The sequence below is a fragment of the Callithrix jacchus genome, chromosome 5, assembly GCF_049354715.1.
Source record: "Callithrix jacchus isolate 240 chromosome 5, calJac240_pri, whole genome shotgun sequence".
Classification (NCBI taxonomy): Eukaryota; Metazoa; Chordata; class Mammalia; order Primates; family Cebidae; genus Callithrix; species Callithrix jacchus.
The window spans coordinates 59,448,561-59,461,702 of NC_133506.1; the positions used below are offsets into that span (position 1 = coordinate 59,448,561).

At 55.3% G+C, this 13,142-nt stretch overlaps 2 protein-coding genes across 5 annotated transcripts in view; one reads left to right on the plus strand and one right to left on the minus strand.

The window, feature by feature from the left end:
- Positions 1-223: 223 nt before the first annotated feature.
- Positions 224-5,715, minus strand: SAMD10 (sterile alpha motif domain containing 10). Of its 3 annotated transcripts, none has more exons than XM_054256939.2 (6): positions 5,483-5,715; positions 4,393-4,483; positions 3,231-3,412; positions 2,977-3,148; positions 1,749-1,889; positions 224-1,589 (listed from the first exon to the last, which is right to left on the minus strand). In XM_054256939.2, the coding sequence occupies exons 1-6, from the start codon at positions 5,489-5,491 to the stop codon at positions 1,567-1,569; spliced, it is 618 nt and encodes a 205-aa protein (XP_054112914.1). In that variant the 5' UTR covers positions 5,492-5,715; the 3' UTR covers positions 224-1,566. The 3 variants fall into 3 exon arrangements, with proteins under 3 accessions (XP_054112914.1, XP_035158869.1, XP_008994544.2); XM_035302978.3 differs by having other exon boundaries at positions 4,393-4,500; XM_008996296.5 differs by lacking the exon at positions 4,393-4,483.
- A 1,462-nt stretch (positions 5,716-7,177) lies between these two features.
- The window catches only part of PRPF6 (pre-mRNA processing factor 6), a 54,673-nt gene continuing 48,708 nt past the window's right edge, over positions 7,178-13,142 (plus strand). The window contains exons 1-3 of one of the 2 annotated variants that reach the window (XM_078372186.1): positions 7,178-7,412; positions 9,032-9,200; positions 10,365-10,483. In XM_078372186.1, coding sequence (XP_078228312.1) covers positions 9,138-9,200; positions 10,365-10,483 — 182 coding nt within the window. In that variant the 5' untranslated portion in view covers positions 7,178-7,412; positions 9,032-9,137. The remainder of the gene's footprint in view (positions 7,413-9,031; positions 9,201-10,364; positions 10,484-13,142) is intronic. The other variant, XM_035302976.3, reaches the window with a different exon arrangement.

Here is a 13,142-nt window from a genome sequence, read left to right on the forward strand (position 1 = left end):
GGTCCTGTGTCATGGCAGCTGCAGGACTCTCTTGAGTGTGCCTGGGCCGTGCCTTCCAGCGGGTCGGGCGTTGAGTCTAGCCCTCGGGGCCGCCCGCCAGGGTGGCTTTAGTCCCCTTTCCAGCCTCGGTGCTGGGGCGGCTCAGATGCCCCTCGAGGACGCGACGCCACTGCCCCCTGGTGGCCATGGCTGCCCGGACGCCCTCTCCTCGCAGACCCAGCACTTGGGAACCAGCTTTATTTTTGATTTTTTTTTGTCAGGGTATAAAAAAGTGAGCATAAAACAAGGAAGACGAGACAGGCGTGCGTGGGGCAGGGCAAGACAGAGGAGGAGGGAGGGGAACAGAACCGGAGAGCCGGCTGATGGTGGGCGGAATCCTCTCTCGGGGTTCCACATGGGACAGGGATGAGGGTTTCCGCGAGGTGGGGGCTCACGGTATGGGAGCAGTCAGGCCAGTTGTCAAATTCCACCTGGGACCCGCAGTGACCAGCCTCGAGTCTGGAGGCTGGCTGGGGGCTCAGCCTCATCTGTCCCTGAGATTTTCAGAAGCCCCGAGGGTATCAGGAGAGGGCAGGGGTGCAAGAGGGCGGGGGCAGCGGGCTGCCCTCACTGTCCTGCCAGGCAGCACCAGCCCCAAACCACCCAGGGAGGGGCTGCTCGGGCCTCTGGGCAAGTCTAGGGGTAGCAGCCCTGGGAAGGCCTCCCCTCTGAATCCAGGCCTTCTTGGGAAAGTGGGAATGGGAGGGCCCATACGAAAGGCCCTAGTTCCTTGAAGGTGGGAGTGGAGAAGACGCGTGAAAGCAAGAGTTTCCCAAAGACAGGGCAGGGAGCACTGCTGAGCCTGGGCCCCAGGCGTGTAGCCACCCAGACAGGGCTGGGCCCTCATTGTGCCATATTTTGTCTCTGGCGCTTGGTCAGTCTGGGCCTTTCTCAGCTTCACTTCTCATGAATAGAGGGGTGTGGTGAGGATGCATCAATAATGATGAAAGTGCTTGGCATGATCCCTTTGGGTGGGTGCTGATGGCCACTACTCTAGATGATGCCTGCTGGGCCCTGGCAGAGGCATGGGCACAAGCCACAGGGAGCCCAGGCAGCTCATGGCACCTGTGTGGGCCCACCTGGAGGTGCTGGGGAATGGCTGAGAACTGGGCTGGGGGTGGGCAGACAAGTGGCTTAGCAGGCAATGGGGGACAGACATCACATGGGGAAGGGAACATAAATAAACAGACTCCCTGGGAGTCTGGCGGGGACATCGAAACTGGCTCTGGCTCCAGGCAGCTGCCTCACGTGTTGCCAGCAGCACCAGGGGAGGGCTTGGGCTCAGGTCCCAGGAGGTGGGGCCACGCTCAAGCAGCCCTCTGCCCACCCAGCCCCAGGGCACAGCCTGGAGTGTCTAACCAGAGGCGCCTGGAGCTGGTGATCCTGGTGTTGTCCGTCCATTGGGCCAGCCTGGCCACCGGGCCATCTTGCAGGGTCCAGGAGGGGCTATGGGGCCAGCTCTGCCTCCTCCCTAGTCCTGGACTCCAGTCACAGTGCTGGGGTCTGGGGTTCAAGCCTCAGCAGCAGCTAGGACATCTTTCCAAAGGAAGCTGTGGGGTGGAAGAGGGTGAGGAAGGGGTGGGGTCTTTGGTGTCATCTGCATTATGGCCCTTACTGGGGTCTGCAGCCACCCTCCTGAGGTCATTCCACCCGGCACTCAGAGGAGCTTCTCCATCAGCCCCCAGGCCTCTCTGGCACCTCACACTGACCTTGGCTGAGCAGCTGCAGGCTCCGCCCCTCCTCACGCACCTGCAGGCGGAGAACCTGCTGCAGCACCTCCTGCCTCTGGGCCTCCTGGGCTAGCCCCATCCGCTGCAGCTTCTCCGCATTCAGCCGCAGCAGTGCCCGGCCTGGGGAGAGGAAAGAGGGGCTGAGCGGAGGCCAACAGGCATCAAGAGCTAGGGCAAGGCTGGCGCAGTGGCTCACACCTGTAATCCCAGCACTGTGGGAGGCCGAGGTGGGCAGATCACTTGAGGTCAGGAGTTCAAGACCAGCCTGGACAACATGGTGAAACCCCATTTCTACTAAAAATACAAAAATTAGCTGGGCTTAGTGGCATGCACCTGTAGTCCCAACTAATTAACTGAGGCAGGAGAATCACTTGAACCTGGGAGGCAGAGGTTGCAGTGAGTCGAGATCCTGCCACTGCATTCCAGCCTGGTGACAGAGTGAGACTCCGTCTCAGAAACAAGCAAACAAACAAACAGAGCCAAGGCAGAGGCAGGGACTGAGAGAGAAAGAGGGAGAGAGAGGGGAGGCAGGGCACAGAGAGACTCAGAGGGAGAGAGAGGGGAGGCAGGGCACAGAGGGACTTAGAGGGGGAAAGAGATTCAGAGAAACGGATAAAGAGACTTGGAGAGAGGCAGAGGGAAAGGGTGAAGCAAAAGGCAGAGATGGAGCAGAGGAAATGCAGATGGATACAGCACGGAGAGATGGGGAGAGACACAGAAAGAAAGGCAGAGAGGGTGGGGCGCGGTGGCTCATGTCTCTAATCCCAGCACTTTGGGAGGCCAAGGTGGGTGGATCACAAGGTCAGAAGATCGAGACCATCCTGGCCAATATGGTGAAACCCCATCTCTACTAAAATAACAAAAATTAGCTGGGCGTGGTGGCACGTGCCTGTAGTCTCAGCTACTTGGAAGGCTGAGGCAGGAGAATCGCTTGAACCCAGGAGCTGGAGGTTGCAGTGAGCTAAGATTGCACCACTGCACTCCAGCCTGGGTGACACAGCAAGACTCTATCTCAAAAAAAAAAAAAAAAAAAAAAAGGCAGAGAGGTATGAAGAAAAGATTCTGCAAAGATGAAGACCAGAGGGGAGGATGACTCAGAGGAAGATCTAGACAGACAAAAACAATAGTAAGAGAAAGGCCAGGAGTGTGGGGAGGAGGCGCTCGGAGGCATTCAGCCCCTCCCACAGCACCCTCAGCCCTGATGTACCGGTGATGGCGTGCTGTGTGAAGGCTTCCACGTAGACGAGGTAGTTGTGGGGACAGTGCTTCTTGAGCCACTTGCACACGTCCTGCTGGCTCCACAGGACCACAGGCCGGGTCAGGCCGCCCAGTGAGGGGCTCGTGTGGTACAGCCCATAGTGGTCAGAGTACAGCCGGCCCTGCAGGGGAGGGGTGTGGCAGGCAGAGTGAGAGCGGTGGAGAGGGAGGGCAGGGGCGGAGGTGGGTGGAGTGGGTGGGTACCTCGGGGGTCTCTGTGCCCGGCTGCTGCAGGAGCTTGATTGGCCTGCTGCTGGCCGCCCTCTGGCTTCGGGAGTCATGCCACGTGAGGCTGGTGCCAGGTGTCCGAGGCAAGTGGCAGGGGATGCTCTCAGCTGACACCGTGTGCTCCAGGAGTGTCCGGCAGAAGTTGAAGTGGGCAGTGGCTGTGTGTGGGGGTGCCTGGTCAGGGCAGTCAAGGGCAGGGGCAGAGGCTTCCTCCACTTGAGAGCTAGCTCCCTGCCCTATCTCCCCTACACCAGTTCGGAAATCCCTTCCCCAGTGAGGGGTTCCCAAGCCTCTGAAGGCAGAAGGAAGTGTGCAGGTCCTGTTCTGAGGACCTTACCCAGCACAAAAGGTGAAGAACTGGAAACACCTTTCCTCTTGCAAGTCCATAGCCCTCACCCTGGGGAAGCAGGATGGATGCTGCTTAGATCGGAGGATGTGCCACTAGGGAAGGGAATCTAAGACATATGGCCAGGCAAGAGGGGCTATCCTGGAACAGCCCTGACCTCACCCTTGCCTTGGGCTGGCGCACAAGCCTTGCACACATCACACCAGACCAGAAGTGCACACATGACCTGCTTTGAGGAAGGTCCCAAATCTGGGGATATTGTCTGTGTTGGGGAAACCTGGCTGAGGATGCTGCCTGTCCATCACCATCGAAGGCACCCAGTTCATACAGCCCTATTTGGTGTTGGGGCCCAACTCACTAAGGCTCACTGACAGCCTGAACTCTTGGCCAACACACAAGCAGGGTTCCCTCCCCAAACACATGCTGGGCTCTCTGGCTGTGCCACCGCCCACAGGGCCTGCCGAAAACCCAGCCCAGTTCACAGCTGTTCCCCAGCACCTCCAGGTTGGCCCACACAGGTGCCATAAGCTGCCTGGGCTCCCTGTGGCTTGTGCCCATACCCCTGCCAGGACCCAGCAGGCTGACCCATCATCTAGAGTAGTGGCAGGCCCAGGACAACACCGGCCGTGTGAATGGTGGGTACCCACTGGCCATGGGTGGGTAAGCATAGGTATGTGGGGTACAGCCATTGCTTGGAGACCCATGGAGATGCCCTGTGCTCCCTCTTCCTGCAGTAACTACATTAAAGTGTCTCATCTGAACTTTGTCATCATCTCTAGGGGCACTACTGACCTGAGTCTGGGGGAGGCAGACATTTTGATCTGGGTCTTGTTACATGGGGCACCCCACAACATTGTGAATGAATGAAGGCTCTGTATGGTATCTGCAAGTGAACAGAGCCTGTGGGGAGGCAGAAGGTGGACACAGGCCTGCCGCTGTCTTTACAGCACCCAGGCCCTCAGCAGGGCAGGTGAGGTTCCCACGCTGGGGCCCTCCCCTCATGTACCCTCCCTGCCCCACACTCAGCCACCCACTCCACACCCAGGGCAGGGCGTGGGGATGTGTTTAGGAGGTCTGAATATCGGGGGAAACCCACATCCAACTCCCTGGTCCTCCCACCTCTGTAAGACTTCTGAGACAACATCTTCCACCCCAATTATTGCAACTTTCAGGAACCGGACCCCGGGTGACCCCAAATTTGAGGTCTAGGGTCAGCAGAGGGTGTGGCCAGTGGGCCACCGCACCGAGGTAGCCTCTAGTGCTGTGGGAAAAGACTTATTCTAAGCCCGCGCCTTCCAGTGGACATGCGCTGTGGTCTCCGGGCTTTGCGGGGCCTCCAGCGGTTGGGCTAGTGCAGGAGCGCGCGGCAGCCCCTGGAACCCGTCCGACTCCTCCGCCTGCGCTGCACCTGCTCCGGGCAAGCGGGCTCCGCCCATTTCCTGCCCGCATTCCGGGAGGGAGTCCAGTCTGTCCCGCGGCGGCCCATGGCTCCCTCCCGCCCTAACGCCAAGATTCCAGAAGGAGAGGGGGCGGGGGCACCCAGGCCGGCTGTGACCTCCGTCCCCTTTCAGCCCCACGGCGAAGGCTGGGAGGGTTTTCTCCGCGCGAAGGAAGAGGTGGCCGAGCGCAGTGCCGGCGTGGACACAGGCGCCCCGGCTTGTCACCCGCTCATCCCAAGCCAAGGGGGCGCTGACCGGGCCTGAGGCCGGCCGCCCCCCAAAGCAGGACAAAGGCCATGGGGACCCCGCTGGGCCGAGACGTCCTCCGAATACCCACGGCCGCCGCCGCTGCAAGCCCGCCGGGTCCCGCACCCCCCTCGTGCCTCTGGGTCCCCGAGACCCCCGCCCGCGAAATCCCCGCGCCCCGGTCCAGCCCTGCTCACCGTCCACATCCCGGCGCTCCCCGAAGTCCGCGCGCACGGCCCCGGCGCGGCCTCGCGGGGGGCTCAGCTTGGACCTCAGCTCGGTGAACATGGGGCCCGCGGGAGCCCGGCCCGCCCACACGCCCCTCGCCGAGTGCAGGGCGGCCGGTGTGGCCGGCGGGGAACGCGCGCCGCCGCCCCGCCCCGCCCCAGCCGGCCCCGCTCCCGAGCCGGTCCCCGCGGTCCGCGAGTCTGCGCGGCGAGGCACCTGCAGCCGAGCCCTGTGTGCCGGGCGCGCTCCGGGAGCTCCGAGGTGTGTCGGCGGCGCGCGGGCCTGCGTGCGCCAAGGCTATCCGCCAGGGCGAGGGGCGTCCGTGCGCCCCGGGCGCGGCTCCGGGGAGGAGAGGCCCCGTGCACCTGCTGGGGTCCTCTGAGGTCCGGCCCCTCCGTGCGTAGGGATGGGCTGACGGGCATCTTGCGGGGCCTTCTACCCACAGCCAGGAGAAGGGGCAGATCAGCCCCTCCCACATACTGCCCTCGGCCTCCTGCCTCTTTACTCTCCCTGGAATGGGCACCCGCTTCCCGGGGAAACCAGCTTGACTCTTGCTTACCGCCCACCCCACTGTGAACATTAGGGTTACTCTTCCTTCCCTCTGCAGCCCCAGAACCTGGCTCAGTGCCCGGGGGGCGGTGCAGTCCTCTGTAACTGAAAGGGGCTTGGCTGGAGATGGGACAGAGAGGAACTCCAAGGAGGCTGTAGCAGGCTGGAGCGATGTGTTTGCTCCAGGACTCCAGTGAGAAATGCTGGGCTGGGCTGTGATTGGCTTGCTCTGCCCAGGAGCCTAGGTGCTCTCCCTGGGTGTATGCAGGGGATCTGGAGGATGTCTTACAGCAGAAGGAGCAGAAATGCGTGCACAGAGTAGAGTCATGCACGTGTACCCAAAACGAGCACACGTGACCTCAATGTGCACACACCCCACTAATTCACACACACAGAATTCACCCACATGCTTGACAGCCATGTTTATGTACTGACGTGTTCCTGACAGGTCCGCTGTGGTGATTTCGTCAGTTAGCTCTCCGGGAGCTGAGAATGCGGCCCTCACCAGAATGTCCAAGGCATATTGGGGGCCGTGGGTGGGGTCTCTAATCCCGCTGGAGGCACAGATGCCTGAATGGGAGCCCAAAAATGTGAATGCTAAAAGCACAATGTTGCGGGGGTGCCCCTACGTAAAAGCATAGGGCAGCAGCGTGCGCACAGGACGCCCACAGGCAGGTGTGCCCACAGACAGGTGTGCCCATAACCAGTACGCACAAGCTCTACACAACTGCACGGGGTGCGCTCCACTCGAAAGTGATCAGGGCCCGCCAAGGGCGAGGGCGGGAAGCTGGGCTGGTTCAGAGGGAGGGGGCCGAGGGCCCTACTGGCAGACAGGTCTCCTTGGGAATGCATCAGAGCACTGGGGAAGCAGCGATGCCCGAGGCTCAGCTTTTGGGGCCGTCCCCGGAGCCCGTTAGGGTCCCAGTGCAAGCTCGGCCTCGTTCCTCCTGCCCCGCCACGAGGAGGCGCTCCAGCTCACGCGCCTGCCATGTCCCCGCCCCCTAGCCGCGGCCGGAAGTCGTCAGGAGCGCGTCGGGGCTTCCGCCCGGGGAGTCAAAAGTGGGCGGGCTTTGTGCGGACCGAGCGCTCTGCTTCCGGGGCGCCAGTGACGCGCCAACCGCGACCTCCTCCTACCGAGCGCCTCGGACGTCGGAGCTCGGAGTGTCTGCGTCTTTCTCTCTTCCGCGGCTTCATTCCTTCCTAGCCTTGGTCATCGTCGCCGCCATGAACAAGAAGAAGAAGCCGTTCCTGGGGATGCCCGCGCCGCTCGGCTACGTGCCGGGGCTGGGCCGGGGGTGAGGCCTGGGGCAAGACGTGGGGCGGCGACCCGGCTGGCGGAGCGCAGTGCAGGTGTTTGGGGGCGGGGGTCTTTGGCTGCGCGGTCTGAAAGACACTCGGGGGATCGGCTTAATCCCTGCAGGAAGCCGCGGGCTTTGGGTCAGGACAGACGTGTGTATGCAGCCTGCCTGCTGCATGGTTGTGACGCCCTGGCTGTCAGCCCCAGTGTAAGATGATGCTGTGTGCAGCCTGCAGTGAGGAGTAGTGGAAACGCGGCCGCCTTCCCAGGTCAGGCTGACACCCCCCTCGCCGCGCCTTAAGCGTGCCTGGGTCGGATAAGTGAGCAGTCATTGCTATCCTATCTGATCATTCATTTGATGAGGAAAACTACTGGGTTTTTCTTGGTGGTGATATACTAGAATCTGTGGGGCACACACAAGACTCGGATATTGACTGCGCCTTCAGAGGACCCGAAGCTCATGGAGGGTTTGGTGTTACCATAAATCAGTACGTAAGGAGGATCAGATTTAGAACCCAGTGCTTAATGGAGGGTGTCGTTGGGGCCAAGTTTAGTAGGAGAGCTGGACTTAGGGCTGCCGAAATATGGTAGCGATAGAAGAGAAACTGCCATTGTGTGTGTGGAGAGTTAGAAAAAAGTGAGGCCGCCGGACACGGTGGCTCACGCCTGTAATCCCAGCACTTTGGGAGGCCGAGGCAGGTGGATCGTGAGATCAAGAGATCGAGACCATCCTGGTCAACATGGTGAAACCCCGTTTCTACTAAAAATACAAAAAATTAGCTGGGCATGGTGGCGCGTGCCTGTAATCCCAGCTACTCAGGAGGCTGAGGCAGGAGAATTGCCTGAACCCAGGAGGCGGAGGTTGCGGTGAGCCGAGATCGCGCCATTGCACTCCAGCCTGGGTAACAAGAGCGAAAACTCTGTCTCAAAAAAAAAAAAAAAAGAAAGGAAAAAAGTGAGGCCAGGAGGAAGCCCGGGGAACAGGGGAGTCCAGTGTGAATAGGATGTGCAGCCAGTAGAACAGAGCTTAGGAGGTTGGAGTGGCCTTGAGCCACAGGCTAGAGCTCCTGGAGACGTCGGAAAGACCGTGACCCTTCAGAAGTTTTCAATCAGAGCTGTGTTTTGGGAAGAATCATCTTGCAGAAGATGGGTTGAAGTAGAGGAAGGCTAGAGGCAGGGAGGGCTAACTTGGTTTCCAGCTGTGGTGGGAGTCATAGTCTGGGGAGGAGAGATTTTGGAGGTGGATTCATTAGTACTTAGTGGCAGACAGGATGGAGAGAGTGGGAAAGGGAGGCAAATATTGTGTCATGGACCCACACCCATGGCATGTGGGTCAGCACGCTGAAACACCCCTGAGCAAGCTGTAAGGTGGGCCCAGAAGAGGAGCTCAGTTTGGGCCAAGTTGGGTTTAAGGGCCTGGCTGGATGTGGAGGGGGAGATGATCAAAGCCTTTGGGTGGAGGGATTGCCTTGGAAACGTCATCAGGGTGAGTTGAAACCTTCGGGTAAGTAGAGATCGGTGGTATTTGAGACTGCAGTTCATTGTCACCAGGATCTTTGGAGATTTCCCAGAGGTGTTAGAAATAGAGGTGATATTAAGTGATGACCAGGGGTGGAGAAGAGCCTGGGAACAGGCGCATTCAGATACTGGGTGTCTTGGGGGTCTCCTGCAGTGCCACCGGCTTCACCACACGGTCAGACATTGGGCCCGCCCGTGATGCAAATGATCCTGTGGATGATCGTCATGCGCCCCCAGGAAAGAGAACCGTTGGGGACCAGATGAAGAAAAACCAGGCTGCTGATGATGATGATGAGGACCTAAATGACACCAATTACGACGAGGTGGGATGTGTTGGGCTTCTGTGGCTCCTCCAGCCAGTCTCTGGGAGCAGCTGACCAGCTCCCTAACCAGTGGAGTGGCTCATGCATTTAAAATTTCAGCTATTCACGGGACATCTTTAGCAGAGTGAGAGGGAGCAGGAAAAATACGGAGGAATGTGCACTTTTTATCTCTTCAGAGAGATGTTCTTGCAGATATGAGGACCACTGCCCTGGTATTTTGTATTGGTCAGTCTTTTATCATAAAAACCGAAAGTATTTGGTTTTTTTAGCGTTAGTGGTTGCCCTCTAAAAAGACATCTAAAGGAAAACCTCAGCTGACTGAATACCGATTAACTGTCTTCTAACAGATCACATTTTTCCTCTGAGGAAAATTTTTAAAAATAATTTTAGTTTTGAAATAATTTTAAATTTGCAGGAACTTGCAACAGTAGTGCCAAAAAAAAGTTGAAAAAAGTTGGCCAGGCATGGTGGCTCACATCTGTAATCCCAGCACTTTGGAAAGCCGAGGTGGGCGGATTACAGGATCAGGAGATCGTGACTATCCTGGCCAACATGGTGAAACCCTGTTTCTACTAAAAATACAAAAATTAGTTGGTCATGATGGCACGTGCCTGTAAGCCCAGCTACTTGGGAGGCTGAGGCAGGAGAATCGCTTGAACAAGGAAGTCAGAGGTTGCAGTGAACAGAGATCACACCATTGCACTCCATCCTAGCCACAGAGTGAGACTCCCTCTCAGAAGAAAAAAAAAAGGTTTCTGTGTATCTTTCACCAAGCTTCTTCCCGTCTTACATGACCTTAGCACAGTTATTGAAACCAAGGGGTTACGATGACACAGTACTATTAGCTAATCTCTCTGTTGTATTTGAATTTCGTGTTTTTTTGTGAAAGTCTGTTTTCTGGCTTAGGGCTCAGTCCAGGATCTCTTACTGCATTTTGTCGTGTTTCCTTGGTCCCTTCCAGTTGGAGTGGCTCCTCTGTCTTTCATGCCCTTGATACCAGAAGAGTAGTTACCAGTTACATTGTAGACCATCCCTCAATTTGGCTTTGTTGGCTGAAGAAATAATTTAGCAAGTATTTCATAAGTAGAGATCGTCTCCATTTCTGCTGGTGGGGAGATATTGGAGGAAAAGCTCACCTCTCTACACATGTTGTTTGGTTCTCAGTTTAATGGCTATGCCGGGAGCCTCTTCTCAAGTGGGCCCTATGAAAAAGATGATGAGGAAGCAGATGCTATCTATGCAGCCCTGGATAAAAGGATGGATGAAAGAAGAAAAGAAAGAAGGTAAAAGAAATTGTTGCCTTTCACAATATTTATCCAACTTTAAAAAAAAAGTTGGCTGGGTGTGGTGGCTCACACCTGTAATCCCAGCACTTTGGGAATCTGAGGTGGGTGGATCACTTCAGATCTGAAGTCGGAGACCAACCTGGCCAACATGACGAAACTCTGTTTCTAATAAAAATACAAAAATTAGCTGGACGTGGTAACGCACGCCTATAATCCCAGCTACTCGGTAGGCTGAGGTGGGAGAATTGCTTGAACCCCGGAGGTGGAGGTTGCAGTGAGCCAGGATTGTGTCACTGCACTGCAGCCTGAGTGACAGAGTGAGACTCCATCTCAAAAAAAAAAAAAAAAATTTTTTTGAGGCCAGGTGTAGTGTCTCGCATGTGTAATCCTAGCACTTTGGGAGGCTGAGGTAGGATGATAGCTTGAGCCCAGGGGTTTGAGACCAGTGTAGGCAACATTAGTGAGACCTCATCTCTACAAATAATTTAAAAATTAGCCAGATGGTGCCTGTAGACCCAGCTGCTTGGATGGCTGAGGTGCAAGGACCGTTTAAGCCCAGGAGGTAAAGGCTGCAGTGAGCCGTGATCATACCACTGCATTCCAGCCTGGTTGACATAGTAAGACCCTGTCTCCAAAAAAAAAAGAAAGTTTCATTTGCAATTGTTTTATACTTGGAGAAAAGTTGCAAAGTACATGTGTCTCTGCTCGGCTTTTAGGCCACGTAAGGGTCTTGTGCTGTGGTAGCAGTGTTTGGATAGGCACTGGGCTGCTGCAGAACAGCCTCAGGGCCTGGGGGCTGGAGTGGAGAGCTTTAAGAATTCTGGGGATTGCTTTTACTATACATCCGTGTTACCATCTTTGAAAAGGGCATACTGACTGTTGATTATAATCTATTATGTGTTGAGTAATTTTCAAACAAATTAAAGATGTCAGCTGACAGATACAAGGTAATAAGATTGAACCATGAAGAAATCCCAAACCTGAACAGACCAGTAGTAAGTAATGAGATCAAAGCTGTAATACAAAGTGTCCTAGCAGAGAAAAATTTCAGGATCTAATTGCTACATTGCTGAATTTTACCAACTATTTGAAGAAGAACTAGTATCAATTCTACTCAAACTAGTCCAAAAAATAGAGGCGAGAATACTTCCAAATTTATTCTGTAAAACCAGTATTACCCTGATACCAAAACCGGACAAAGACACGTTGAAAAAAGAAACCGACAGGTCAGTATTCCTGATGAATGTTAATGCAGAAATCCTCAACAAAAGACAGCAAACTGTATGTGACAACACATTAGAAAGACCATTCATTGGCTGGGCGCAGTGGCTCTTACCTGTAATCCCAGCACTTTGGGAGGCTGAGGCGGGAGGATTGCTTGATACCAGGAATTTGAGATCAGCCTAGGCAAGAGGGTAGTACCCTGTCTCTACAAAAAAATACAAAAATTAGCCAGGCTTTGTGGCATACACCTATAGTCCTAGCTACTCAGGAGGCTGAGGTAGGAGGATTGCTTGAGCCCAGGAGGCAGAAGTTGCAGTGAGCTGAGATTGTACCACCACACTTCAACCTGGACATCAGAGAGAGGTCCTGTCTCAAAAAAAAAAAAAAAAAAAGGAACATACCTCAACACAATAAAAGCCACATACAGCCGGATGCCATGGCTCACACGCCTGTAGTCCCAGCACTTTGGGAAGCCCAGGCAGGCAGATCATTTGAGGTCAGGAGTTCGATACCAGCCTGTCTCTACTAAAAATCCAAAAATTAGCTGGATGTGGCAATACAGGTCTATAATTTCAGCTACTCGGGAGGTGGAGGTTGCAATGAGCCAAGATCACACCACTACATGCCAGCCTGGGCAACAGAGTAAGACTGTGTCACAAAAAAAAAAAAAGAAAAAAAGCCACATGTGATAGGCCCATAGCTAGTATCATACTGAATGGGGAAAAACTGAAAGCCATTTCTCTAAGATCTGGAACACACAAGGATGTCCACTTTGACCACTGTTATTCAACATGGTAGTGAAAGTCCTATCTAGCACAGTCAGATGAGAGATAATAAAGAGCATCCAGATTGGAAAAGAAGAAGTTGAATTATTCTTGTTTGCAGATGATATGATCTTATATTTGGAAAACCCTAAAGACTCCACCAGAAGACTATTGGAGCTGACAGATTAATTAAAGTTGCAGGCTATGTCGTCAGGCATGGTGGCTCATGCTTGTAATCCCAGCATTCTGGGAGGCTGAGGGTGAGTGGATCACCTGAGGTCAGGAGTTTGAGACCAGCCTGGCCTACATAGAGGAACCCTGTCACTATCAAAAACAGAAAAAATTGGACTGGGTATGGTGGCTTATGCTTGTAATCCCAGCATTTTGCAAGGCCAAGGCGGGCGGATCACCTGAGGTCGGGAGTTCGGGAGATCAGCCTGACCAACATGGAGAAACCCTGTCTCTACTAAAACTATAAAAATTAGCTGGGTGTGGTGGTGCATGCCTGTAATTCCAGCTACTTGGGAGGCTGAGACACGAGAATCGCTTGAACCTGGAAGGCAGAGGTTGCAGTGAGCCGAGATTGTGCCACTGTACTCTAGCCTTGGTGACAGAGTGAGGCTCCATCTCAAAAAAAAAAAAAGGTTGTAGGATACAGAATCCACATA